This window comes from Apaloderma vittatum, unplaced genomic scaffold (assembly GCF_000703405.1).
Source record: "Apaloderma vittatum isolate BGI_N311 unplaced genomic scaffold, ASM70340v1 scaffold2290, whole genome shotgun sequence".
Classification (NCBI taxonomy): domain Eukaryota; kingdom Metazoa; phylum Chordata; class Aves; order Trogoniformes; family Trogonidae; genus Apaloderma; species Apaloderma vittatum.
Genome location: NW_009692691.1, coordinates 62,867 through 90,598, shown reverse-complemented (window position 1 = coordinate 90,598; position 27,732 = coordinate 62,867). Strand labels below are relative to the sequence as shown.

General features: G+C 41.6%; 1 protein-coding gene across 1 annotated transcript in view; it reads left to right on the top strand.

Annotated features, from left to right (window-relative positions):
- LOC104280792 (EH domain-binding protein 1-like) overlaps positions 1-27,732 on the top strand; it is a gene marked incomplete at its 3' end in the record, with an annotated part of 170,250 nt that overhangs the window by 81,894 nt on the left and 60,624 nt on the right. The window contains 4 exon segments of the mRNA XM_009878592.1: positions 14,282-14,460; positions 15,068-15,116; positions 22,342-23,256; positions 25,162-25,305. Of these exon segments, the coding sequence (XP_009876894.1) occupies positions 14,282-14,460; positions 15,068-15,116; positions 22,342-23,256; positions 25,162-25,305 (1,287 nt within the window).

The following is a 27,732-nucleotide window of genomic DNA, read 5'->3' as shown; positions in this document are numbered from 1 at the left end:
AATGTTATGAAAAGTGTTGGTGAGCTTAATATATTAGATAATATGTAATATGTAAGAGCTTGATTAAACACCCACTTCTTAAATGCCTACATTACCCTTTCAGGAGAACTGTACTGTTGAGAGGGCGGTCTCTCTCTCTCTATAGAAGAACCGTTTCAGAGGATGTGGCACGGTAAAACCTCTTCTAACACCAGCTCACCCTGCCTCTTCCCATACTGCTTTAGAGCAGAACTCGAGGTGAGCTGTGGGTTACCCGCTAGTGATGACATGTCACAGTGAACTCGGTAGTCCGAACACGTCTTCCATCCCCGCCAAAAAGAGTCTTTCAACAGATACCTCAAAAAATGGTGTCGTCTTGAAGAACACAGCTGCAGATGCTGGAGGCTTCCGCAGTGGTTTTTGTTACCTTAGTGCAGATGCTGTGATGTTTAATTTTGTGCATGCCTGGCATCTTTAGCACCAAGAGCACGCGCCTTGCTGTTGGACGTGGGTGGATTCACGCCTGCCCTGGCTGTAGGAAGTAGCCTTTATTTCCCTGTGGGGGCAGCCACAAAGCTTACAGGTGTGTTGGGAACTGCTGGCATTCACTGTGTGTGCACCATGGTGTGAAAGGCTGTCGTATTCACAACAGGAAAAACTTAGAAATACATTCTGAAATAACTCTTGGAGGGTTACTTAGACACCTGACTGTTTGCAAATGCTCGCGAGACTTAATGCAGAGTTCACTGCAGGCAACAAGAAGTTGAAGTCCTTTAGTTGCTCCTGGATTCAGTTCCTGGGCAGTGAAATCTTGTTGCCCATCTTGTCGCCATGAGTATGAACTGCGGCAGGTTAGAGCAGTTTCTGGTTCCTTAGTTGTCTTTAGTATCTTTGAAGGGCTATCCACAAGGAAGAGGACAGTGGAGGAGGGTTTTTTTTGGTTTATTTTGTTTGTGGTTTTGTTTTATGGGGTTGTTGGGGGTGCAAGCTGGGGAACAGGAGGTTCCACAAAAACATCAGGAAAAAACCCTTTTTCCCTGCGTGGGTGCCGGAGCCCTGGCCCAGGCTGCCCAGAGAGGGTGTGGAGTCTCCTGCTCTGGAGACTTTCCAACCCGCCTGGACGCGTTCCCGTGGGGCTGCCCTGGGTGACCCTGCTCTGGCAGGGGGTGGCACTGGGTGAGCTCTAGAGGTCCCTTCCAACCCCAACATTCTGTGATTCTGAATAAGTAATAGGAAACAGCTTCCATCTTTTTAGGGACAATGTTTTCTTCCTTTATGGGAGGAAGCAGTACTGTCACTGGTCCCCAAATGAAATACATTGCTCCAGATTTTGGATGTTGTGCATTTATTTATCTTTTTTTGCACAAATGACGGGAATTTTCTCTTCACCACCACTTGTCTCTGTTTCACTGTGTGAGACAGTTGTTCTGCCAGTGTTTCATGGCCTGCACAGAAGAAAAAGAAGGCAGGCAGACCATGCAGTGCGTCTGCTTTCTGATAAAGTTTTAGCGATTTCGCATCCTTAAAGCCCTGAACATTTTCCCTCCTACGTTTTACAAGAGTGATAGGCTGTGTGCGGAGCCCCAGCCAGGTGAAGTGAATACTACTGGAAAATGCATATCTGATTGGAAACTATTTGAGAAATAGAATAGCACTTCTAAAAAATATATTTAAATTTGGATATTTCCATCTTTATTGAGTAAAAATTGAGTAAGAGGTAGATCAGATCCTGCTATGGTCTCATATTTTCTTGTATTTCTCTTTTGTTGAATTAGAGGATTCTTTTAAAAACTGGTTGATGGGTTTGGCCATCAGTTGTAGGTTTAGGTTTCCTAAGAATGTCCCTTTTGACCTCTTTTTTGGGGGGAGTTTAGTTACAACTCTATTGCTTGTATCTGACATCAGAAATCTTTGGAGTTTTCCGTAATACGTGGACGGAGATAGCATCGCTTAAGGCCAGTGTGGAGCATCGAGGTCAGACTTCTGCATTGAAGAGTCTTCTAAATAACCTGTCTCTACCAGCTGCGGAAGAGGTCTTGGGAGACTGATTTTGCCTCTTTCAAAAGTCCAGTGCCATCCTCTTGCCCCTGCAAACTTGCATAAGGTATTGAAAAGTATGAAACAGTAGCAGCACTTAACACTGCTGAGATTTTATAAGTAGGAGATAATAAAAATCGTTGCAAAACGGCTTGTAAGTATTTACAAATGGTAAAAAAATTAGGTGAATGCAACTCATCGAGAAACTGCACTATGGCTGAAGTAACATGCACACTGTGTAATTATCAACTCCTCATTCCCTTCGGAGTAGTTTGTAACTTTCACGGTAAAGTGGGTTTAGTGAGGTCATGTCGCTGTACTTGTTTCTTAGTCGTGTCTTGGGTCATGCTTCTGTTGCAAAGGGTTGCCTAGCAATCTGCAAATCCTGGTTTTTTAAGATGATGTATCCTACATCTTTAAACAATTTTTAGATGCTCATCTAACCTGTACCAAATACTCATGGAAGGGTACTTAGAGTGGTATCAACAAAGTGTAGAATATGTTGGCTTTTATGCTTTTAAGTTTAGAAATCCCAGCTAGTTTGCCCTGTGAGCAAAGCTCTCCTTTACGTACGCTTTCTCTTCTCTGTATTCTCCCCGTCTCAAAGATTGTCATAATCATTTAATCTCTCGTTAGGCAATTAGATATGTTGCTACACATTTATTAGCAAACTTACTGTCAGACTAGTAGTAATGCTCTAATTTACACTTCCCAAAGCATGGAGATTCCTGTTTAGGAATGAGGGCTCCCTTCTTTTCCCTCCTCCACTTTTCCTGAGGTGCTTGTGTGGTGAAAAGTATTGCAGGAGACTGAGATGCGTGAATGATAAGTGCTCCACGTGTCGCAACACCCGGACGTGATCAGACTTGTTACAGATGATGGATGAGGCTTGAGCCTGAGGTTTTTGCATTTGTGCTGGCTGAAACCTTCCCCCTGTAGCTCCTTGGGGTTCTGTGATGAATCTCATCTCATCCCCCAACCCAAGGGTTTCCCCTTACAAGAGCACTCGTACTACAGATTGGAAGACTGAAGTCTTCTGGTGTGCCGTCTTTCCATCTAGGTGTTTCCTAGTTCTGTCTGCAGCCCAATGTTTGGAATCACGAACAGCTCACACGAGAAGCATGTTAATCCTTGCATCATTGCAGATTAAGAGCCTTTCTTTCAAGAGTGCTTAATTTTATTTAACCCAACCGTGTAAATTGAGTTCAAAGGACACTTAAAATATAACACTTCCTTCTAATTACAACTTGTCGGTCCAAAGGCATGATGTTTCCTAAGGATTTGAATCTGTTGGACACTCACGTGTTAGGGTCTGTCTTGTCTTAGGGACAGTAAATGCAGAGATTAATGATTCGAATAGCGTTGAAGGACCAGTGACTCATGAATCCATATCCCCGATACTGCCTCCGAAACACCGGCTTCGGACAGTTAGAATCACCCAGAGTTGTCTGCTCAGCAAAGACTGTTGGTCTGCCATCTGTCTGCAGTACTCATGAGTATTATGTGGATGACATATATAATCATACTTGCTAAAAACCCTTTCAGGTTCCTCATGTTACCATATGGTAGCAGTACTTTTTCTTTTCTCTATCAGCAGCTTGGAATATTTTCTCTGTTTATGATCTGCAAAATTTGTTCCTCAAAGACAAATTCAGCCATTTATCTCAAAGCTTTTAATCTTACAATATTTATCATACAGTATTTTGATCATAGTGTGTAGTTTTTATTGATTTTTTTTTTTTTTTACTTTATGGAATTTAAACCAGAAAAAAAAAGTTGCTGAACAAATTCTGTAATTCCAAATATTGAGCTAATTTTTAAAATGTTGACATAGGGTTTTTTTCCCTTTAATAGTATCTATCTCTGTGGACAACATACTAACATTTTGTTCAAAATTTTATGAACTAGATCTTGAGGATCATTAATGAGTTTTACATGTGTAAAAAACGAAACACAGAAGAACTGGCTGCTGTATATTGCTGTAACACCCCTAGAACGTGGCTAACGCCCAACTGCTGCATGCTTGGACTTGGATGGTAATTACAATTGAGCTGTAAAATATTTTGACAGTTTCCAACTGTTGTGTGGTTATTAGCCAGGCATCATAAGGCAACGAAGTGCAGTGCCTTGATTAGTTCGATATCACTATCTGCTTAAATAAGGACTTTCAAAGTAAACAAGTGTTAATCAAAAGCAGTATTTATTAGCAGCTTTTTTTTATTTCTGCAGGAGAGAATTCCTCTTTACCAGTGATTTTTACTTCTCAAGTGAGACTTGCCATACCTTTGTGCTTCAGCTTTTCATTTACAAGCTTTTACTTGTTGAGTGCTAAAAGCATAACCACACTAAATTTAATTTGTACAGTGAAAATTATGTGTGTATTTTTCAAGAGGATAGATTTACCAGTGTTGAAGCTAGAAAAGCTTGTGTCAATTATGTATTATAAAACAAAAGGGATCTTTTCATTTAACATGTATTTCTGCTTTTAGCTGCATGAGTCCTAGCAATTAGCAAATTTGGATAGTGTTAAGAATTCCTGGAAAAATATAGGTAAGCCAAGTGGCACTTGAATTGCATTTCTTCTGCATGTGTTTTTATTTTGAAATTAAACTAATAAAGCAAAAATATTCAGACTACATGCAAATTAAGCTCCAGATTGTGCCAGTCTTGTTATGTTCATTAAGCTATTGAATCCCTGAGTAGTGGCTGTTATTCCGCGGGGCTATTCATAGAATATGGTACTATTCAATGAGGTAACGATAACAATCTGCCTCACATAATCTGCTCAAATAATGCTTGTTCTGTTGGGCATCTAAACCAAGAATATTTGTCTGCCATTCCCTATTTTTTCACTTTACTAAATAATACTTTTTTGGTTTAGATATTGTTTTAGAATTACGTTTGTGAGTGAAGCGTTCTGTTCCTGATATAGAAGAATTGTTCAGCCGTTAGCACCTTCTTTTTCTTAGAAACAAAAAACCAAACAAAACCCCACACCCTAAAGCAGTTCTTGTTTTCCAGTTCCCTCTGCTTGTGACATCTCTGTTGTGACTGAGAGATCAGTCCAGCTGATTTGGTTACCCCTGTTACTCAGGTTTGCCTAAATACGTAAGTTCACCCAACTGTAGTCGGGTGGTTTCTTTTTCTGACTCTTGTCCTGGGGTGACCTGAACTCTTACTTTGCAATGAAATAGCCTGTCTAACGTATCCTGGATTTTAAAATGGCTTTGTGACTTTCTGCAAAGATATTCTGAGTGGCAGAGAGCTTTCCTCCATGATGGTGTTCATGAGGAGCGGTTGGAATGCTGGGATTATTCTTTGAGAGCCGATTTCCTAAACAACCAGAAGAGAAAAGAGGTACTCTGTACAATTATTCGTCTGGGGAGCTGTGTTAGTGGTTACTGAACTTTTCTGCATATTCGGTCAGCTGTGTGTCAGGAAAAAAAACATAATATTCTGTGCTGTGCAAGGAAATTTGATGAACACGGGTGGGTTGGTGCGTGAGTTGCTTATGAAACAAATAATATCAGGACTCCCACCCTAGGCCTAGGTTTTATAACGGGAAGTACCTTTTTTGGTGGGTGATGTGAGCTGAGAGGCCAGCGTGAGTGTGGCTTGGTGGGAAATGAGGGGTTTAGCTTGCTCCCCCTGCTGCCAGAGCACAGAGAGGAGTTCAGCCGGGCTCCTTGCCCTGGAGTAAACACGGAGAAGGTGGGTCTGAAACACGTCTTGGAAGATCCCTTGGGCCTTACCCTTGCCCAAAGACAAGATCAGCTTTACAAAATGAAAGATTTCATCAACCTGTTGTTCAAGACCTCCAATAATAAATCATGGACGGCTTTCCAAGGCAGCCCGAGAGCTTCATCATAGATGGACTGTTCCTCCTGACGTGTGACCTGGTGCCAGGAAAGCCCGTAGCTTTGCTTTGGTAAGCGCTGCTTAGGGGGACAAGGGGTTTTCTTGCTTCTCCAGGATGTTACATGCTTGAAGACTTAACACATCCCTTTTCTTTACCATTTTTGCTTAACATAAGTGACCTGAATTTGCTGCTCTAGCTCTTTGTGGGTTTTGTTTGGGTTTTTTTACCTTTTTTTTTTTTTCTTGATCTTCCTTACACTCTGTGTCAGGGAAAACTGAACATAAAATTTCTGCTGCGGCTTTATTGGTGCTGAGTGGAGTGGGAGAGGCATTACATGTCTTGCAAGCTTTGTTGCTGTCTGTACGTCTCGGGATGATGTTTGTCTTTTTCACAACGACCTGATGTTGTTGACTTATGTTCAGCCTGAATAGACTGTTTCCCCTACATCCTTTTGTGAAGAACTGTTACCTAACCAGTTTTTCCTCATCTTGCATTTATGTAAATGGTTACTCCTTCCTATGTTGCAGTTACACCTATTGAATTTCATCCCATTTTCTTCAGATCTTTTCTCCTTCTTATAAGATTGGAGTTCTTCTAGTGCATTTGATTCCATCGCAGCTTCTTGTCTAGTGTCTCATCCACCTTTCTAACTCAGACTTTCAACACTGAACACAAGAAATACTCTTGCAGAACCCTTTTTAATGCATAATTCCAAGAATCATTTAAAACCAGTCTTGGATGTAGTTTTCCTGTCTGTTTTGCACCTGTGCTCTAGGAGTCCTATTAAGCCTTCACTTTCCGTGCTTCTTTATGAGAGTGACTTGAGCTTAACTGCTTAATAATATGTTATTTGCTGCTTCTCCCGTCCTCTGCCCACTTCTCTTGTATAGAAGGAACTCGAACTGGTCATCGTGATTTGCTGGTGGCAATGCCTGTTGCTTTTCTTCTTTCAACTTTCGCATGCTGAGAAGCAACTTAGTTATTCCACCTGCCTTTTTCTGATTTGTCTTTTTTTATGCTTTTAAAGACTGGAAAGGGATGTAGGCTTTTCCTGCTTTTCTAATATCTCATCTATCTTCAAGTTTTTGAGCTGACTGTTATTTTCAGATGTTTTTTCATAATGGCTGTTCCAGTACCCTATGATTGCATTAAATATATTCAGTTGATCTGAAAGCATCCAGTTTATCTAAGCTGTTTCCACACCTGGCTGAAATCAGACCTTTCTGTGTGTCTCGTTAGTAATCCTAGTCTCCTACTTGTATCTTACTTATAGAATTAAGACAAACGAAGAAAAATGAAAGGCATGAAGTATTTCAGGTGTCTCCCCATGATCTGTGGATAGCTCCTCCTTATCACTGAGTGGTGAAGCAATATATTTATTAATCTCCATCTTGTGGTTGTTTACATAGAGTGGGCTGCCAATGCGGTAGTTTATCAAGACTAAAACTTAGTTGTTTCCATTAAATTATCATTTAACTATAACCATACTAAGGAGATTTCTTCAGAGTAGCTATCTTTATGCCTAATGTAAGCTCCTGGACACCAGCACCGCATCCCAGAACGTACAAAATGCTTATTTCCTTCCCACCCTCAGTTAAGAGGTGTGCTCTGGCCTTCAGAGCCACCACGTCAGGTTCTGTGCCATCAATACCAGGCTTACAAATACCGAGTGCTCCAAGTCTCTTCACATACAGAAGTTGTTTTCCTTTGTTGGTGCGACGCTGGCGTGAATCTGGCATGCATGTTCTGTTCTCAAGTATCTAAACCAAAGATTTCTCACAGGCAAAGCCCAAGGTTCCATAAATCTGCCTGTGGCTGTGCATTAATATAAATAATGCAGCAGGTTTACAAAATAGGTATCTCTACATTTCTGTGGAGCAGTGTCACCTTAATGATACAACATCAGAAGGTTGCCCAAAAAAACATCTGTTGAAATGTTGAGAGGAGTGGGAGAGAGACTTGCATTTATTTAATGGCTGATGTCAAAAGAAGTTCCTGCAAAAGCAACAAGAGTTCTCTGTTTTTAGGAAGAATTGGCAGCGATTCTCATTTTTAGTTTGCCTTGTGCTTTCTTTTAGACGAGATTCTTGTGACCTTTTCTGACAAGCTCTAACACTTCCATTGTTTGCTGCAAGCCTTTGAAATGTGGCAGAGATAGCCTTGGGCCCAGGGAGGTGCATTTTGCTAGTTCAGTTCACATTTAACAAAGTTAAAAGCTTTGAAAATTGCTATTCCTCATCTGTGGTTTAGGTTGCTTAATTCTGGCAACCTGCCCAAACCCCTGAACGTTCCTGCCATGGCAGAAAGCCAGGGATTGTGAGCCAGCAGCATCCCGGTGGCTCGTCTGGGCTTCCAGCGCAGATGACACGGGAGCAGAGGCTCCAGCCCGCGTGCCACCAGGGCACCTGGAGAAAGAAAGGTGGACACCGGGAAACTGCCCATCTTGTGAGAGCAGCGAAATGAGGCCTCAGCCCGGTGTGTGACCTGTTCTCACTGTTACCTTACAAATATGTGTAATCATCAGAGAAGGAGCTCAGCGTTTGCTTGTGCTTAATGGTATGAATTATACACCTTTCCCTGGTTTTTTTAAATCGAAAACATGTCGTTCAGGACAAAGATTATGTGACCTCAGGGAAGAGAAGCTAGACAAGGCTTAGCCAAGCCTTTTATAATAGTTGGATGTGAGAAGCAGCTCACTGTGATTTATTTATTTTGTCGTGACTGTACTGACCATCAAGTGAAATTACTTGTACGTAAGTAACCGATTCATTATGTTGTCTCAGATTTGTTTCTCCTTTACCAGTTCATTAACATAATCTTCTCCTTGCCGTTAGCTAATAAATTTAGGGCTTCTCAAGCTGGTGAGGTAGCTACCCTCACTCCTGTGTGGTGCTGTTATTCTCTATTAAGAACATCCACAGGGGGAGGTAGTCATCTTGAAATAAACGGTCTGTCTTGTTCTTAATTAATTCCCATGAGCAGACGGGCTCTGTGTCCTGTTGCCGAAGTGAGGAAATTGTCCAGTAGTTGATGTGTTGTGGCTTGTGGTTCTGAAGGTTTAGAATTCAGTTCCCAAATTCTTGGGGCTTTTTATCCTTTTAATCCGCAACAATGAAAAACAAACAAAAAAAACGTAAAAGACTGCGCTAAGAAAATGTTGGTTTGTTGCTGGATAAAAGAAAAGCCGAAAGGAGGCTACCAGATAATTACAAAATTATAAAATGAACTACTTGGCAGCTGTGAATTGCCGGATTTAAGGTAGCCTCTGTTACTGTGACCTCTCCCGCCTTTGTGTGCTGTATGCCTGTAGGTTGTGTACACGGACACGTCGCAGATGTGTGACTGCACACCAGAATTCTCCACCGGACCACTTCTGCAGTGCTCAGAGCAGAAGCAACCAGACCCTGTAGTAGAAGAGGCAGCTGTCTGCTGGGCTGATGTTTTATTTTTTCGGACAAGCTGGAGGGTGTTTAATGGGATGTAGTGTCTTTGTTACGGTGGGTGAGTGCCCCAGAGAGCTTGGACAGAGGTCGTGACATAGGACTGGTGTGTGACACTGAGGAAGCTACCCACAGCAGTGTTGGAGTCTACAAATGGTGTACTTCCGTCTTTGGGATGGCCAGGTCTTAGACTTCATCTTAACTTGTCTAAATCTCAGAATTGGGTATTCTGAGCACTGTCAGTTGCCCCTGGGGTCAGTCGTGAGTTTCTTATTAGGTCAATAAATTCATTCCCCCATCAGAAAGTGCTCTAATACCGTGTGATGGCGATCATGCTCTGTGTGATGCAGCATCTGCGTCATACCGCGTGGGTGAAGCTGAGTGCCATGCACTCTGAGGTGGGGCTAATAAATAATGAGCTTTTTGCCTTGAACAGTGAGATAGGCACAAAAAGTATGTTCTTACACATGCATGCATTTCCCTTACCAGAAGCGAAGAGCAATGCCACTTGTATGCTGTTGTGTCACTTCAGCCATCGTAATGTTATGGTGATCTGCCACTTAAAAATAGCTAACTAGGAAAAACTCAGCACATCTGGGTCATGAGGATGTTTTTCCATCTTTGGAATAAAACAGAAAGCAGTTTTATTCTATCTATGTAGAATCAATTTCCATATTCTGTTTTGATCCCTGATACTAGTTAGGAAACAGCTTTTGACTTAATGCCTGGACTTACGATTTTGACTTACGTGGTCCTTTCCACAGCCCAGAATGAACAAAACTGAATGCATATCGGACAGGTACAGAACTTGCCAAAGGCATGGATTTTATTAAAGGAACCGTATTCGATTTAGAATACTCTTGAGCTAAGCAATTCTTGTGAGTAGAGCCCGGTGTTATTTACAAAATAAAATTCTGGAGTATTGTCTTGATGATGTAAAATTATCTCTTTGACAGAAATGTGTTTGGGTGTCTTGTTTATATTGCAACTTTATACCATTTTTCAGACTGCTAAGTTCAGCTGAGTTTCCTAAACCTTTTCTGCATTCAGCTACATGCACATTGTGTCTCACGTGGTTGTGTGTTCCTTTCATTTACCTTATCTTGCATTTTCATGGTTTCATAATTTTCAGTGAGCCTAGACAGTGTAGAAGTTTTAGTAGGAGTAAGGGAAAATCCCTTTTACTTTATTCAGTGACGCAAGTGAGGCCATTGCCTGTACTTGCTTCTGGAGGAACAGAACTCATGTGCTGGTGGCTTGTAGGCTGGCCCTGTTCTGTCTTTCAGCCTGACCTCAGTCGCAGCTTCCTCTCCTCCTGCAGCTGATTACCCTTCCTTGGTTGTCTCTCAACTCCTTTCTCTTTGGGGGAGTTGTATTCATTAATATAAAACTCAAACCACTTAAGTCTTCCACCCAGAGTCCTGCAGCTGTTACCTGGTTTTTTCTTTCTTACCCCTCTGAGCATCTTTCGCTTCCATCCTTCTGCCTCCTGCTCTCTTCAGACTCCTCTACGCCCACACAACCTGTCACCAAGCGCTTGAGAGTTACTCAGAGTCCCTACAATCTTCATTCTGGCTGCTCCCCGTGTCTCGTGCAGGCGCTTGCCCTGTTGCCTTGTGCTCCTATCACCAGTTCCTCTCCTGATTTTCTTTTCCCGCGCGCTGACCTCTGCGTGTCAGAGATGCAGGTCAGCCCTCACTTTGCGAATCGTTGATGTGCCTGGCGCTACTTTCTGAGAGCAGCAAACCAATTGCCCAGGTATTCTGAAATGTAGGGATGCAGCCCAATAGTAGAACAATGGTCTGATGGGATGATCTCCCAAGAGAAGAAGTGCGTACGCTATAAAACATTAATTAAGCTTCCAGAACACGTAGAAGAGAAATAAAGAAAAGTGCTTCTTCAGTGCTTCTCTTGACTGTGAAATAAAGATATCCGGAAGCTCCAGCTGATAACTCTGCGTGCACGATGCTGCATCTAGATCCGAGCTGGCATTGGAGGGACCTGCTCTGGGATCTCTGCAGTTGCTGTGCAGTTAATCCACAGCTGGATTAATCCATAGTTGTACTGGATTCGGTAACCTCTTGATCAGTGAGCAGAACTGGCAATGCTGTGGTATCTCATCCTGTTTAGTGGCATTTCCAGATGAGTTCTTAGGGACTTGACTTTTGAACTCAAAAAGCCCCATCAGGACTGCTTGTGCTTTAGAAGAATTGTATTATCAGGGCTTAAAAGAATTACATAAGAAAAGGTAACTGTATTTTCATTTCGTTTGATGAGTTTGTACCAATCTTGTAGAGCAAATAGGTGCTAGAAATAGGTACTGGGTACTATCCGTGTTTGTACTGAACCTGTAGCTAATATATATAACCTACAGGTATCGGAAGAAAATGTTTTTTATAATGATGTTTAACAACAAAATAAAAGTAACATTTGTTCACCCTTCTGAAGGGATGCCAAGTGCTCAGGCAGGGTTCTGCCGTTACTCACGTAACTTGAGTGTTTCTTGAGTTGAATGCTTTTCTCATAGATTAGGTAATGAAAGCTTTGACTCAGGTGATGAATAAGAGCATAGCGTTGCTGTAAGATTAACTTCACCTTTATCTCAAAAACTTGGGAGTACTAAGTCTAGAAAGAAATCCATACATAATCTCTACAGTGTCAGCTAGAGAACACTGTGTAAGTACACCATGTGCATCCTAAAGCTTGCGTGTTCTGGGGGAAATACTTTTAGAAAATGTAAAGTAGGTGGAAGGACAAACATTTCAATAAATCTCAAATTTAAATATAGATTTTTAAGGAATTGTAATCTGGATTCTAAAAAAATAGTAATTTGTAATAAAATGTGAAATCCTGATAAATTTATTTAATAGCTTTGGATGTCTTTTTGTAAAACCTGGTTTTAAAATCGGTTGTGTGGTTTTGTTAGATGTGTAACTAAGGCATTTGAGTGGTACTGTTACATACGGCCATTGCATACTTAGCCACAAAGTCTTGAGATGGTGGCTGGAACGTTTAACGTTCGTAGAGAGTTTTCAGCTACAAGTACTAAGTTAGCATTTAATATATCTGGTAGCTAGTGCTACTATCTGGTAGCTAGTTTGAAGAAGTAACTTTGTGCTTTAAATATCTGTTTAAATATTATTTTTCCACATCTTATTAGGGCTATTTTGATTATTTTCCCTAGGCAGTGTTATTTCCATATATATAATTTAGATAGCAATTGCATTTTAAGTAATGTAGTGGCTGGTTACTGGTTTTTGCTTCAAGTTGTAAAAAAAACAGGAGGAAAAACTGATCTTAGTTACATTATGCTGAATCTGAAGTTACCGGTGGTAGCTCTGAAGCAATATTTGTTTCTCTGATTAAAATCTGATGCATGGTGAAGAAAATTTATCATTTATTGCTGCTTTTTCTTTCCCATTTTGTATATCCTAGGTTAAGATGTTAATTCAGTGTATTTAGAGAGATTTGTCTCATCGTTAATGTGTTTGTTCATGCTGATCTGAATCGCTGACAGGTTTAAACAGAACAAAACTACACTTTAAAAAGGTTATTTTATACTTATGATCTGGTATTTAAAAAAGTCTCAGCAAAGTATATGTTTTGCACTTCCTAAACGCGTTGGCAGTGCTCCTATCTGATGATGAGGTACGTGTGTTTATAAAACAACATTTCAGGGCTGACTGTCAGGGTGAATGAAAAATAACTTTCCTGGTTCTTCACATTTTCTTCCCCAGAAGCAGTGAAAACGTAAATGAGTTGGTAGCTAGCAGCTAATTGCTCAGCACTGACATGCTTCAGTCAAGTGGGGGCATTGTTGGTCTTTCACAAACAGGTACTATGGCCAAAAAAGATTTACTTGTTAAACTTAAGTGGCTGTGATATAGTAAATGAGTGGCTCTATTTTTATCTTAATTTGGGAACCTCTCTAGTTATAAGGCGTATAAACAGCATGTTTGTTGTGCATATAGGCTTCTAATTACAGTACATTCTAAAAATTGGTGGGCTCCTTTCTTTCTCTATAATTCAGACTTCGGATTCGTGTCAGTCGAATTCGGTCTGTTTAATTACCTCCAGAAAGTTTTTAAAGGGGCAGTGTTTTTCTGGTGAAATGAGTATGTATTTGTTGAAAACATCGGCTGCGATCAGCAAGTTCTCTGCTGAATTTCGGAAACATTGGGCAGTCTGACAGGTGCCCAGTGCCTGAACTGTTTTATTCTGTTTGAATTCTTAGTCTGTGATAACCAAAGTGTTACCCAAAGCGTCAAAACACCGGTGTGGAAATGGCTGTGATTAGCTGATGGTGGTTGTTAGAAGCCACCCTCTGATAACAGCTGACAGCCGAGATGCCTTTTCCACGTAGAAGTAAAGCCTGAAAGAGGAGCTCTTTGGGAACGGTTGGAAGTGGCTGCTTAGAAACCCCGTGTTCTGATTTCCTTGGTGCAATCACACGCTTCAAAAGCGCAGCCGAAAACTTGACGCTGGAGCCTCTGTGAGATGAGTGCCTGGATCACCTGTCCCGGAGAGCAGCAGCTTCGCTCCCGCGCCGCGATGGGGGATCGCAGCTCCTGGGGAGCCCTGGGCCTGCTCCGCCTGGCTTCTGACCCGGCCGTGGCGTTACCGGCGTTGAAGTGGGGATGGTTTTCCGTGGCTGCGTTTTGGGAGGACTGTGCCTTACGTCCTGAAGCGTGACGCTTCCAGGGGTGCAGCGCTTGGCCTGTTCTCCTGCGTGGGTCTGGAGCCCCGTGGATCTGCCTCCTTCGGAGACGAGCGCCAAGGGCAACGACTGGAGATAATAGCTTGTGCTTCGGGGCTTTTGCAAGTTACAGTCATTGTAAACTGACAGCTGGGAAGGACCTGAACTCACATCAAAGGATAGAGATCATCTAGTTAGGTCAACTCATGTTAATTCTCATCTTCCATTAAATTCTTTTCTCTTCTTATTTTTTCTTTTTCTTTTTTGCAGCCAAGCCCAATGCCAAGTCCTGTTTTGGGAAGAAAGCCGAACGCGAGTCAGTCACTGCTCGTGTGGTGCAAGGAAGTTACAAAAAACTATAGGGGAGTGAAAATCACCAATTTTACTACATCGTGGAGAAATGGGTTATCCTTTTGTGCAATATTACATCACTTTAGACCAGACCTAATGTAAGTTGTATACTCTCTGTCTCCTAGAAATATGCAACGTCTGTGTTTATGTAAAAATCAAATCCCTGTTCGTTTCAGGTGTTGGACTGTTTTCACCATTTTCTTTTAAGCAGAGAACCCTCCTTTCTAAGAAAATAGATTAATGAGTGTTCAAACCTCTTTGCGCTCCCTTGTTGCACAAACAATTGTTTCTCCCCTCTCTGTTTTGTTTTTCTTCTTCTTAATCTTATACAAAGAACTGACTTCAAGATGATTATGAAAATTGGGCCAGTGTTGAAATGAGATGAGAGGAATAAGCCTGTAGCTCTTTGTATGCTGACAAGGACGGATTACTTGCTGGTAAATTTGGTTGTCAAGGCCGGCCTCTAGTCCCTGCCTTAACTTCTTTTCAGATAGAAAGCTTCAGGGAATGAAACATGGAATCGGTGTTTATTTATTTATTTATTCCTTTAATTTTCCACACTATTAGTTTTGTTGATTGAATTGCTGTGAAATTGCTAGTTACTGTATGATATTATTGTATGTCAAATTTTTAGATTCAGTTTGTTTTATAACTGCTGCTTTTATCAGATGCTGTACATACCCACTGTGCCATTTTTCCCCTCAGTGACTACAAGTCCCTGAATCCTCAAGATATTAAAGAGAACAACAAAAAGGTAAGAACTGCCAGGAAAAAAAAAAAAAAAAGAAAGACATAGCTTCAATTTTGGCTTCGCTGCAGGTTTTTATTCATTTTGGGAAAATGCGGTTGTTTTGTGAGGTCGCGATGGCAGCTCACAGAAGGTATTCAGCCTCCCAAGGTTCCAATCAGATGCATTAGCGACTCTCGTTTGCCACGGTCTTTAGCATTCCCAACAAGTGCGAGGCTGCCATTGGAGTTTGATATTCGTATGGCCTGCGGTAGCTGTGAAAGCGGAGGAAAGGGCTGGCCAGCTGTTTGTGATCACTTCTCTGGTTTTTCCAATCAGCCACGTAATTAAAAAAAAAGAAAAACGTAACTGCTTTTGGATTGTCGTGTGCAAGACTTCTCTTTCTGTTGCTTTAATGGGGCTCCACGCATCGGTCGCGATTGACGTTGCTTTGATGGTGGGTTTTATATTTTTAAAGATGAAATTTTACACATAATTTGTATCGTGCCGGCTGAGTGAAGTGTTACACACAACATGGAAAGTTTAGGATTAAAAGTGTTCAGACAATACTTTACAAACAAAGCAAAATATTAGCAAAATAGTTTATAACATTGTGCTGAGCAACTGTACTAACCACTGTTGGTGCCTTTGTGAGGGAAAGGTGTAAAAAGCTTCTCTGGAAGACACAGGAACTCTGTTTGGGAATCACCAAAAGTCTTTATTTCTGCTCACTGTTTTAGGCATGATACAAGTTTCCATTGGGCCCTAGGGACATGTTTAGAAATTATAATTTCATGTGAGTCACTGATAATAAAATTGTTCCTGAAGATCATCTGAAAATTATTTATAAGGAGCTGTGTCCTCAATGCTGTGATTTTATTTTGATACCACTTTAAAAGCACTAAATTTAGTTGGGATGAAGGTATAAAAATATACTTTGGATAAATTAATTAGGTTCAATATTATATAGGAAATATAACTAAAGAATACCAGATTGCAGATACGTGGAATTTCTGAAAGTGCTTTACGAAAATTAATTTTTCATTAGAGTAAATATATTTTAATGTGCCTGTGCATTTCTGTGTTAGCTGGGGAGTTATTTGTTTTAAAATCATACTTACATATTGTAAATAATGAAATATCTCTGAGCTGCTGCTCTCTGATGGGTGGTTTGGCCCATAGTATCGTTTTCATAAAATACGGGGTCTTACCATGACCGAAGTGGATTACCTGTGACATCACAGGGTTTTCTGTGACCATATGTTTTTGTGCTTCAAGTTCTGTTGAGCATCCGGGCTAATTAAGCTGCATTGTAAGAAAGAAAGAATAGATTATTAATTAAAAACGTTAGCAGTACGATCAGTCATCTTTCCTTATGAAACTGTGATGGCAAGCGGAGAACTTGTTAGCCCGTCTCTCTAACAGGATATAGTTCCCAGGATTGAAGAAGTAATGATTGTTGTTATTGTGCAGTTTTTCTCTTTCATCACTTCGCAAGCCTTCTCCTGACAGCTACATTGAGTATCTCAGTTGCTTCCTGCAGATTTAGTTCCTGGTCTCACACAGTTCTGCCCGATAACCCCGCGTGCCCTTGGCTGGAGTGAATGCAGCACTGGCAACAATGGCTGCCTCTCAGTTCCATGCAGATACGTAACACGTTTGACAATGATTCCTCCTAACCAATTAAAATAACATCTATGGATGAATAGGACAGTTTTCTTTGTCTGAAGCAGCTCTTTTGCGTAATTTTTTTCTCTCTCAGGAAAGGAGGTAAGAGGTGACTATGACCATAGATTAAAGGTTAGGCCATAAGAGTATAGCTTTTAGAGGTGCGTGACCTTGTTTGTATTTTAATAAAAAAAGAAGAAATCTTAAAGAGACAACTATTTCAGTGCAATTACTTTGTATAATTGCACATTGAAATGCACTGCTACAAAAAGTGCATCGTTGGAACCTCTTTATAGTGCACACTGACCATTTGCCAAATGGGGGCTGCCGCTGCTGCCGAATAAAAGGGGGCATTTCCCTGTGATACGTGATCTTGGCCCGTGTGTCAGTGTGTTCCGTAGCTGAGAAGCGGTTGGGATACTGCCTGTGGTGCTTGTGCTGATGGATCCCAGTTGAGGTCTGTCAATCAGCTTGTCAGTAATTTAAAAAAGAAAAAAAACACACAGGGGATAAGTAAGTAAGTTTAGTGACCTGAATGCACATACATGTGTTTGTCTGTGTAGTTATTGTAATTTCCACCATACAATTATATCTCAAAAAACCTCCCAAACCTACCCCAAACAACTACTCCAGACTACATTAGCATCAGTCAGAATTCAGATATATTTTTGGTGCAGTGTGCTCATTGCAAATTCAAGTTTCTGTGAGGAACAAAAGAGAAACTAGGATTATCTCTGAAAAAATTAAAAATATTACAGGAATATTTGGGTTTTTTACTAAATTGTTGTTTTACAAAATGTCATATGTATCTAACTACCCATATAGCCTTTTCAATAATGTTAGCTAACTATTTTTTTAAAAATATTTGATTATTAGTAAATAATAGTGAAAAATGTGTTAAAATTAGAGCATATTGACGGTATAATCCCTTATCAAGAACGTAAGTTTTTCATATTGCTAATACCTTGTCCTGCACTTAAAAAATGTAAGCTATTAAACTACACTTGGCTGGAGCTTGGAGGGGATGAAAGAGTAAGAAGTGGAAGGGCACAACAGGATGGTTCTAATAATGAACTTCTGGTTTTAATTACTTTATTGTCTAGAGAAGCTTTTTTCATTTGGAGGATTATTGTGTGGAAACGGTAGTGTATCTTCTGGATGTTTGACTGGCACTTCCAGTTTTTGTAATGATTTTTTTTTCCTTTTTTTCCCCAGTTTTTGACCATTTCTACTAAATTCCTCAATACATTTGAACTGAGTTGTCTTGACAAAATATTCCGTTTCACAAGGAAGGAATCCTTTTAGAATATTTATTTGAGCAGAGGAATTCAGAATTACAGGGGTAGCATTGAGTCAAAATGGAAAAAAATCCTTACCTTTAAGCTGTCAGCCGTATTTTTATAGTAAATGTTCATGCTCACTTCTTCTGTTTGACTCCACAAAATCAGAAGCACATACACCTTCTTTGCCTCAGTCTTTACCGCTAAGGCCAGCCCTCGGGAGTCCCAGACCTTTGAGACCACAGAGGAGGTCAGGAAAAGGGAAGACTTTGCCTCAGCTGAAGAGGGTTGGGTTGGAGATCGGTTAAATAAACTGGACATCCACAGATCCATGGGCCCCGGCGGGATGCACCCACAAGTGCTGTGGGAGCTGGCAGAAGTCATTGCTGGGCCACTCTCCATCATCTTTGAAAAGTCCTGGAGGGTAGAGAGGTGCCTGAGAACTGGAGGAAAGCCCATGTCACTCCAGTCTTCAGAAGGGGCAAGAAGGAGGATCTGGGTAACTACAGGCCAGTCAGCCTCACCTCCATCCCTGGGAAGGTGGTGGAACACCTTGTTCTTGGTGCCATATCAAAGCAGGTCAAGGAAAAGGGAGTTATCAGTAGTCAACAGGGATTTGCCAAGGGCAAGTCATGCTGGAGCGATCTGATAACTTTTTGCGATGGCATAACTGGATGGCGAGATGAGGGGAGGGCAGTGGATGTGGTCTGCCTTGGCCTCAGCGAGGCTTCTCACACTGTCTCCCACAGCATCCTCACAGCCAAAGTTAAGAAGTTTAGATGACTGGACAACAAGGTGGATTAGGGGCTGGTGGAAGGACAGAGCTCAGAGAGTTGTGGTCAATGGGGCAGAGTCTAGCTGGAGGCCTGTGGCCAGTGGTGTTTGTTGCCCAGGGGTTGGTACTGGGTCCAGCCCCCTTCCATATATTCGTGACCTGGATGGAGGGGCAGAGTGCACCCTCAGCAAGTTGGCTGATGACACAAAATTGGGAGGAGCGGCTGACCCCCCAGCAGGCTGTGCTGCCATCCAGCGAGACCTGGACAGGCTGGAGACTTGGGTGGGGAGAAATCGTATGAAATCCAACCAGGGCAAGGGCAGAGTCTTGCATCTGGGAAAGAGCAAACCCAAGGACCGGTAGAGGTTGGGGACTGACCTGTTGGGGAGCAGCTCTGGGGAAAAGAACCTGGGACTCCTGGTGAACAACAGGCTGGCCAGCAGCCAGCAATGTGTTCTCGTGGCCAGGAAGGCCAGGGACATCCTAGGATGTGTTAAGAAGAGTGTGACCAGCAGGTCAGGGCACATTATCCTCCCTCTCTACTCTAGGTATCCTGCTCTAGCAGAGGGATTGGGCTAGCTGATCATCTGAGGTCCCTTCCAACCCCTACTATATTGATAGAATATATTGATATTGAATTGTGTGTATGGGAGTTGCTTGTTGACCTCGGTGGGATCGTGCAGGAGCACAGTTAAACATGTATATAAACGCTGCAAAATCAAGGCTTAGTTGTGCCTCCATTTAACAAAGAGTAATCTGACTTGGAAAGTTTACTCTGTTAATTCCATGGTGCAAACTAGTTGCAAACTAGTTAGAAATGCTAGATGCCATCCAAGTGTGCTAGAGTTTCAAAAAACTCCCAGGGAAGGTGGACCCATCACACACTGCTCTAGGGACGTGTACAGACACGCAATTGCTATTTCTAGAACTAATGACTGTAAAACATATGCATGCCAGTCTAGATATCTAGCGTCCTTTAAAAGGAGAGAAGCGAGAATGTGTATCCTCCAGAATGAGGGGATGGGAAATAAGTATCTGGCATCAGTGGGAAATACTATGTTTAGTCCCAAGCATCACCAGAAGAATTGAGCAGACGGTAAAAAGTGATTGCAGCTGTATTGAGAACATCCATCGTTCCACATTCAGTCCTTCTGCTGTAGGGTTACCCCTTCTAAGCAAGTGCCTTTCCTGATGACTGAAACACTGTCCCCACCTTCATTTTACAGACCCTGGAAGATTTTCTTAGGATTTATTTTTATTAGCATATAAATAGGAAATTAAGAGCGTAAAAGAGTTCAGATCAAGTCACGTCTGTGGGCTTTGGGACTGCTAAGCCCATCCTTAGGTCCTTTCATCGCATGGTAGCCTCCACTGCCTTCAGCGTGGGCTAACAGGTTATTTATGCCACTGAATCAGCACTGACCCCCTTCAACAAGGAATCACAGGGTTGCCTGTGGTCCACGGGAGAGCACAGCTGGCTTCCTGTGCTTTCATACCCAGCCTGAGTCTTCTGGCATGTGAACAGCTGTCGTTCTCAGTACCTGCCGTGACTTAGGCTGCCCGCCCAAATCCCTGCACTGCTCGCCTTTCTCTGTTCCTCTGTCTGTTTAGTTCCACCTTTCTGGTCTCACTCTCTTCCGTACACAGCCTGATCCAGCTCCATCTGGAGCTTTGTATTGGCAAATACAGAAGTCACGTCTTCTACTGCTGCTCCTGTATCGAAGCGCAGCTCTGCTTTTGTAAATGGTATAAAAGTCTCTCATAATGAACTTTCCCAAGACCAGCAATGATTTTAAGTCAAATCATTTTGCACAGGGAGAGCCAGACGGGCTTAAAAATAAATTATGCAGGTGATTTCTATGTCTAGATAAACTCTGCCAGTCATTTGTTACAGTGACGCAAAAATCACTTTATCAAAAATACTTGGGCGAGTTATACCTGAGCATGGGGAGAAGTATACAAAATTTCAGGGAGATAGGTTGCAGCTCTCGGAAGCTGAGTTTGAAAAGTGGCCGAAATGAAAACTGTTTGACTGTTGAGTAGGGAATGACATTATGATGGGAATGAAAAAGCCACATTTCCTCAGAGCAATTAAAAGAACCAGATCTGCTGGGAGCCGGACAGGCCAGAACCACGTTCTGTCTCACTGCTGAACGTTTACTAGTGTGAAAAGCAAGAAGATGAAGAAAAACAATTGATGTATCTTTTTTTTCTGTATTCCACCCTTCTGAAACAAAATAAACTAGTGTTAAACAGGAGTAGAGGTGAAACCAGCAATGTGTGTTATTGTTTCCTTGTGAAGGGACATGTTCTCCTCTATGTCTTGATTTAGCATCCATTTTCGTCCAGAATAGTGTAGGAAAACCTATAAACATTTTGGATCCCTTCAGAAGAGGGTGAAAAGGAGCTGCAGAATTACTGGGGGAGAAGTCCGAGTGCTTTAACTGAGTGGATCTATGCTAACAGGAGGCCTTTTTAAAGGCTTCCTTGAAACACGATATTGTCTTCCAGGGTTAATCCAGGATAGTAATAATTAATTGTAAATTGAGAAACGGCTGTAATTCTTCAAAACTAGAAAAACCTGATACACCAAGCCCACTCACTTAAAGGGCTAGCAGAAAGAAGACAATGTGGCCTCACAAAGTGGGAGGCTTGCAAACTGTTCTGCTTTTAGAAAATAAAGTGGGAATGGAATTCACTCTCCCTTACGTAGAAATTTAGCATCAGCAAATGTTTTTAAAATGCATTTGTTAGCTGTATTAATGTGATTTATGTCTTCTATCAAGTAATCTTTGGTGGTGTTCTTTTTGACTATGCGGACGTAGTTTTTCATCAGCGCAAATCACTGCAATGACCAGTAGAAGGGAGAAGGTTGATCACTAGTGATAAAGCCCGAGATGGATTAGTGTCATGTTTCTTATATCTTTGTTCCTTATCTTAAAAAGCCATCGTTAGTTGCTTTTTCTCCTGGTCCAACTTATCTTAAAAAGCCATCGTTAGTTGCTTTTTCTCCTGGTCCAACTCCTACACTTTTTTTATTTGCTTGTTTCCTGCTACTTGAGTGAGAACCATTTCAGGTATTGGTAGGTTTTCTCAGTGCAAACAGAAGGGCGTTCAAGTTGCGGTCTCCCAAACAACTTTTTCCTCGTCTAAGTGGCGTAATTTTGAGTAACCAAAGATTTTAGCATTATTATATGGTATTGTGGTATGTTAAAACTGTTTGAAACAATGCCATCTGAGTGTCTTTACTGATCATATTATCTCAATTTGCATTGCTGTGAAGATACCCTGTGGGAGATATCTTAAAGCCATCAGGGAAAAATCGGTGAGTGGGATGTTGGACTGCCCAACAAAAAATCATAACTGCTGTAATGAAGCCAAAAGAGTGATATGTAATGGAGTTGGATCCATCCTGTCCCTGTAATACTGGATATGTTTATTTTGGTTGAAACTTCCATTTGTCTTCTTCAAATACTGCGATACGTAAGAAATTGCTGCATTGTAATCTTTATTTTGTCTGTTTTTAAAGGCATATGATGGGTTTGCCAGTTTAGGAATATCACGGTTGCTGGAACCTTCTGACATGGTTTTATTAGCAATACCCGACAAACTGACTGTTATGACCTATCTCTATCAAATAAGGGCACACTTCTGCGGCCAGGAATTAAACGTGGTTCAGATAGAGGAGAACAGTAGTAAAAGCACATATAAAGTGGGTAACTATGAAACAGACACAAACAGTTCTGTCGACCAGGAGAAATTCTACGCGGAGCTGAATGACCTGAACCGGGAGCCCGAGCTGCATCCGCCAGACAGTGGTTTGGCAGACTTTGCTTCTCAGGACGACTCCGTGTTTATCAATGACAGCGGCGTTGGCGAATCTGAGAGCGAGCATCAGACTCCTGATGACCATTTGAGCCCAAGCACCGCTTCCCCTTCTTCTCGCAGGACTCGCAGTGACACGGACCCACAGAAATCCCAGCAGAGCTCGGGAAGGACTTCTGCGTCTGAAGACGTTGGGAAGTGGAGCGGTGCAGAGACAGCCCAAGCGCAGCCTGCGTCGGGCAGGAAGAAACTGCTGATAGCTGACCCTTTAGACTTGAGCAACTTGGCACACGTCAGCCACCAGAAAGAGGATGTGTCTCCCACAGTTGCTTCTGAAGATAATGACAAGAAGACGTACCAAGGCTCCGACAGTACCCTTGGTTTCTCGGAGCAGGAAAAGCTGGGACTTACAGGATCCTCAGAGAGCACAAGAGCAGATCCCGATTCTCCCGTCACAAAGCCGAGTTTATCTCCTACTTCACAGCTTGGGTACTCCTATACTAAGGATACGGATCTCGCAAAGAAACCGCACGCTTCTCCGAGGCAAACAGAATCTGATTCTGACAGTGATGCCAGACTGGCGTTAAATCATGCCGATCAAACTGCAAAAACAGCCCAGGTAAGAGATGTAAACTTTCTTATGCTATCGGAATGGAGATGCTGTTCACGTTCTTTCTCCATGTTTGTAATTTACTCTGTATCTTCAGCATAAACGATGAGGTGAGGGGTGTGTTTGTATTGTTGGGCAATAAATACTTTGACTAAAATGTAGATGGTGCTGAAAAAGAGCCATTACATGAAAAAATCATTTATAGGAATTGCTCTACTGTTAATCTATCCAGCCTCCCTCCAGTTGAAGGAAATTGTTTCAAAGGAACTGTTTCCAAGAAAATGGCTCCAAGGCTTTTGCTACTGAGTGTAGCGACGCCTTTCTTTGGAATACTGCATACTGAAGTAAAAGCTGGAAAAGGACTTAGCAATTCATTGATCTATATTTTTTAAAAAATGAAAAGTTTTGAGTACCTTAAAATATTCCAAAGATATTTCAAAATGTTATTTGAGAAACCATACAGCCACAATGGTGAGAGAAACTCCAAAATGTTACATGGTTTGCTGGGTGACCTCAAGCATGTTACTTAACCTCAGTATCAACTGCCTTTCTCTACAGATAAAAAGTATATGCCCACCTACCTTGCAGATTTATTGTGAGGTTCCAGGTCGAATATTATATAAATGTGGAGTATTTTCAGTAAAGTATATAATTACAAGAAAAGTAAAAAAAGTTATCAATCCTGTTTATGAAATCGCCAAAGCAGGCTTATTTTACCTCTGAGAAGAGCTTTCTTAACCTTTGGCTTTGGGCCATTAGCTCTGATAAGAAACCAATAAATGTAGCCAGTGTTTGGTAGTGTGGATTGCTTCGATTGTTGTTATGGTTTTTTTCCTGAGAAAGCACCGTAAAGATTCATTTTTTTTCAGGAGAAGCAGTCTATAGATGGGTGATAAAATCCAAATATTACTTCCATAGCCAGCTAATTTCTTCTCTTCAATCAGTGAAGTCTCATAAAGTTTTCTTCACCATCATCTTTATGTGCTAGGTGAGAAAGGAACAGCTTGGCCCATACAGAAAAATAGCACAGGAGGAGACAACATTTTCGTGTTCAGGGGTGTAACAGGCCAAGGAAAAGGAGGAGATTACTTTAGAGACAGTTCTCTCTCGTTAGTTGTCCATGCATTTGCACGTGATAGTAAAATCTCAGGTGTGAGCCTCAAGCTTAACCTTGGATGCTCCGTTGTTGGTTAGTGTCAGCCCTGTCACGGTCTGTGTGGCTGTTGCAGGAGCACACCCTGTCCCATCTGTCTCGTCTGAGGGGCTAGAGACACGTTTTCCCAGAGTTTTCACATTTCACCTTGACTAAGAAGTCGGTGCTTTGGTGTGTACATGTGTTGGAGCTGCTCGTGTTGCCTATGCAGAAGTCGCCCTTCTGTTATTTCTGCTCTGCAATATAATCAGTCGTGTATGAAGAACAGGCTCTTTGTTGGTATTCATAAATGAAGTAAGAAGCAGGATATTTTCACAGGATTTTTGCCTTGTAACCTGCCTCTTTGTGTTCAGTTTAAGTTAGAAATGTGCAATACCCATGTAAGTAGCCAACGAAGCATTATATTTGCATACATATTAAAGTAAATAAGTAAACACATAGCACACTTAACATTGCTTCCATGAAGGCAATTATTTTTTTTTCACACTTGCAGTTTAAAGGCATTAAAATGTTGATAGATATTAAGTTTTAAGGGGAGAGAACTCTTATTTACATTATAAAGGCCTGTGACTTTTTATTAGTTTTACATCTTGGTCGTCTTCGCTTTTCATTTCTGTAGAACGCTCTGTCACCTCCTGAAGCTGTAGCCCGTGTGACTTCGGACCTGTTTTATATAGGAAGGCTCCCGGCTATTAACTGCTGTATGAACGTTAAGTACCCTGAGACTGCCTTACTGTTAATTATATTTCTTTATTTTTAAGCAACGTATGTTGTCAAGACAGGAAGAACTTAAAGAACGAGCGAGAGTTCTGCTTGAGCAAGCAAGAAGAGATGCAGCTCTAAAGGCTGGGAATAAGCAGCTAACCAATGCAGTCGTCCCAGCCCGCCATAAGCAGCTGAGCGATGTAAGGAACCTTGGCCACTACGGCAGTTACGCACTGAAAACTTGTTGTATGTGCATGTGCTTCTGTGGAGGGCGTGTCCTTGCAGAAGAATTGCTCTGATGTGTCATGTACACTTAATTCACTTTTAAAGCCTTTTTCTCTTGCTGTTACTGCCGGCAGAAAGATGCCGTAGACTTCACTGGAGGCAGCAGTCTGGGAGGGCCTTCGGGGATTGGCACCGCGGTTTGTAGTGGGACAAAACCCAAAAGTTACTCCTTAAATGATAGGGAAGTAATTTATGCTATTTTCGATTACGTCTCTTTTTGTTGTTAATGTAAATGCATTCCCTGAGCCTGTGATGTCAGCTACTTGCTGCTTCGTGAGTGTTGTTGCAGTGAATGAAGCTGCTTGTGACCGTCTTGTAAAAGAGTTGATGAACAGTTCCTTTTTATCGCCAAGGTTGATTGTGCTGGTGAGATGGGAAAGTGGAGCTGAGGAGTGAGCTCCGAGTGCTGAGGCAGCTATGGAGGCACCTCCAGTGGCCTCCACGGTGACCTGGAAGGATGCATACTCTCTGGAGATGAAAGCTAATTAATTTTTATGCAAACCTTTGCAAGGCGTGTTTTGTGATTCTGACTATTGTGCATTACAGACTGTACTGGCAACTGAGAATATAAATGTAACTGAAAAATAACGATACAGAGAAAGGCTTGAATCTTTACTGATTCATGTCTTTCAGAACTTAGTCCTGAGGGGCAGATTCTGCTTTTTACATAAATGGGATCATGCAATCAAAAAATGAAGATGGTAATTGACATGTCTCATTTTATTCTCTTGACTCTCTTGGATCTGTGCTGTACGTTTTCTTTTTTTCCGTAACAATTCCCTCTTCAAACTGACACTTCTATTTTTCTTCAAAATATATTCATATGTGCAGACAGGTCTTATGTGTATAATGATAACATAATAATATATAAGCAATTTTTCCATTACTGTGCATTTATTTTTTTTCTAGAATAAGTAAATTCTAGGACAAATGTCACTTTGGATTTTTTTTTTTAATTAGCTTTTCATAAAACAAACAAAATTAGAGGAAGGATACTATAAGTAACTACTCAGGGAGGAAAAACTGTAATTAAAGTTTCCTAACATTTTTATTACAAGCTCCTATTTTCAAATGTTTTACAACTTTGCTGGTATTTTGTTGTTTGAGCTGAAATTTTCCTCCTCAGCGTAATACTTTTTTTTTTAAAAAAAAAACTTAAAAAACCCTTCCAGTTCAACTGTTTCTCTGTATTAGGTTGGATAAAGCATTGGTTTGTCCATGTTCAAAAGCTGTCTTAAGGGAAGAAGGTTCCATCCCCCTGAAAAATCTGTTTGAACAATCAAAGTTGTGTTAATAGCACAGTCTTGTCAGAGAGCACTGACGTTAGAGAGGTTGGGGTCAGTAGAAATTGTCTGTATGGCCACAGCACGAGCATCTTTTGCCGTTGCTCCCCTAAGGATCAGGGCCATTCTGATGCAGATCCTAGTACTGGAAAGCAAAACTCTCTCTTTTAGACTCAAGCTCTTGATGATAAAGTCCAAACAAGGAGGAAAAGGAGCTACTCCACTGGCACGGAGAGGAGAGATGTCCCGGGTAGGTGGCACAGAGGGAGATGGCAATCTGAAGTCAGACAGAAGGAGAACTGTGCTAGCCCCTTAAACCAGCTGAAGGAGAGGAGATGGGGACAGAGTTCTCAGGGTGAGAGTCGGGATTGCAGAGAGATTGCCCACGGGACCTTCCTTCATTTGTTGCAGAACCTGAAAGATGAATTAGAAGCCTACAGGAAAGGACGTTGGTTTAGGGGTGCTCCGCAGAGCCAAAGTTTCTGGCTGCCTCCATCGGAAGCTCTTTGGGAAGGTCCCTTTGACCCAACATCCTTAAGGTGGCGCATTCCTTGATTTCTGATTTCCGCACTTCTTGGGTACTGACCCCTGGAGGGTTTGAATGCCCCCAGCTCGAGCCAGGCCAAGGGGAGCCGTGCTGTGAGCAGCTGGTCCTGGCCTCGCTGGTGTCCTCGCTCCGAGCAAACAGGGAGCGGGCACTCCTCAGATGGAGAACCCGTGCAAAATTGTACAGCTACTGTAATTTTGGCATTTTCTAACTCTGGGGTGCTTGGCTTGCCAAGCTCAGCATTCTCCTGATGCATTTCGGTGCGTTGTGAAAGGGGGGTGCCTTTAATGGAGGTTAGTATAGTATTTATATTTTGTATGTTATATTAAGTTGATATATAACATATATTATATAAAGCTGTATATAACATAAACATGTTACATACATATCCATGCAAGTGTATGTACTGAATAATGGTGTTTGTATGCATCAACATATATAGGTATAAAATAAAACTTTTTTCTATTTTTTCTTTTATATATTTGATCTTCCTAGAGATGAGACATTTCCTG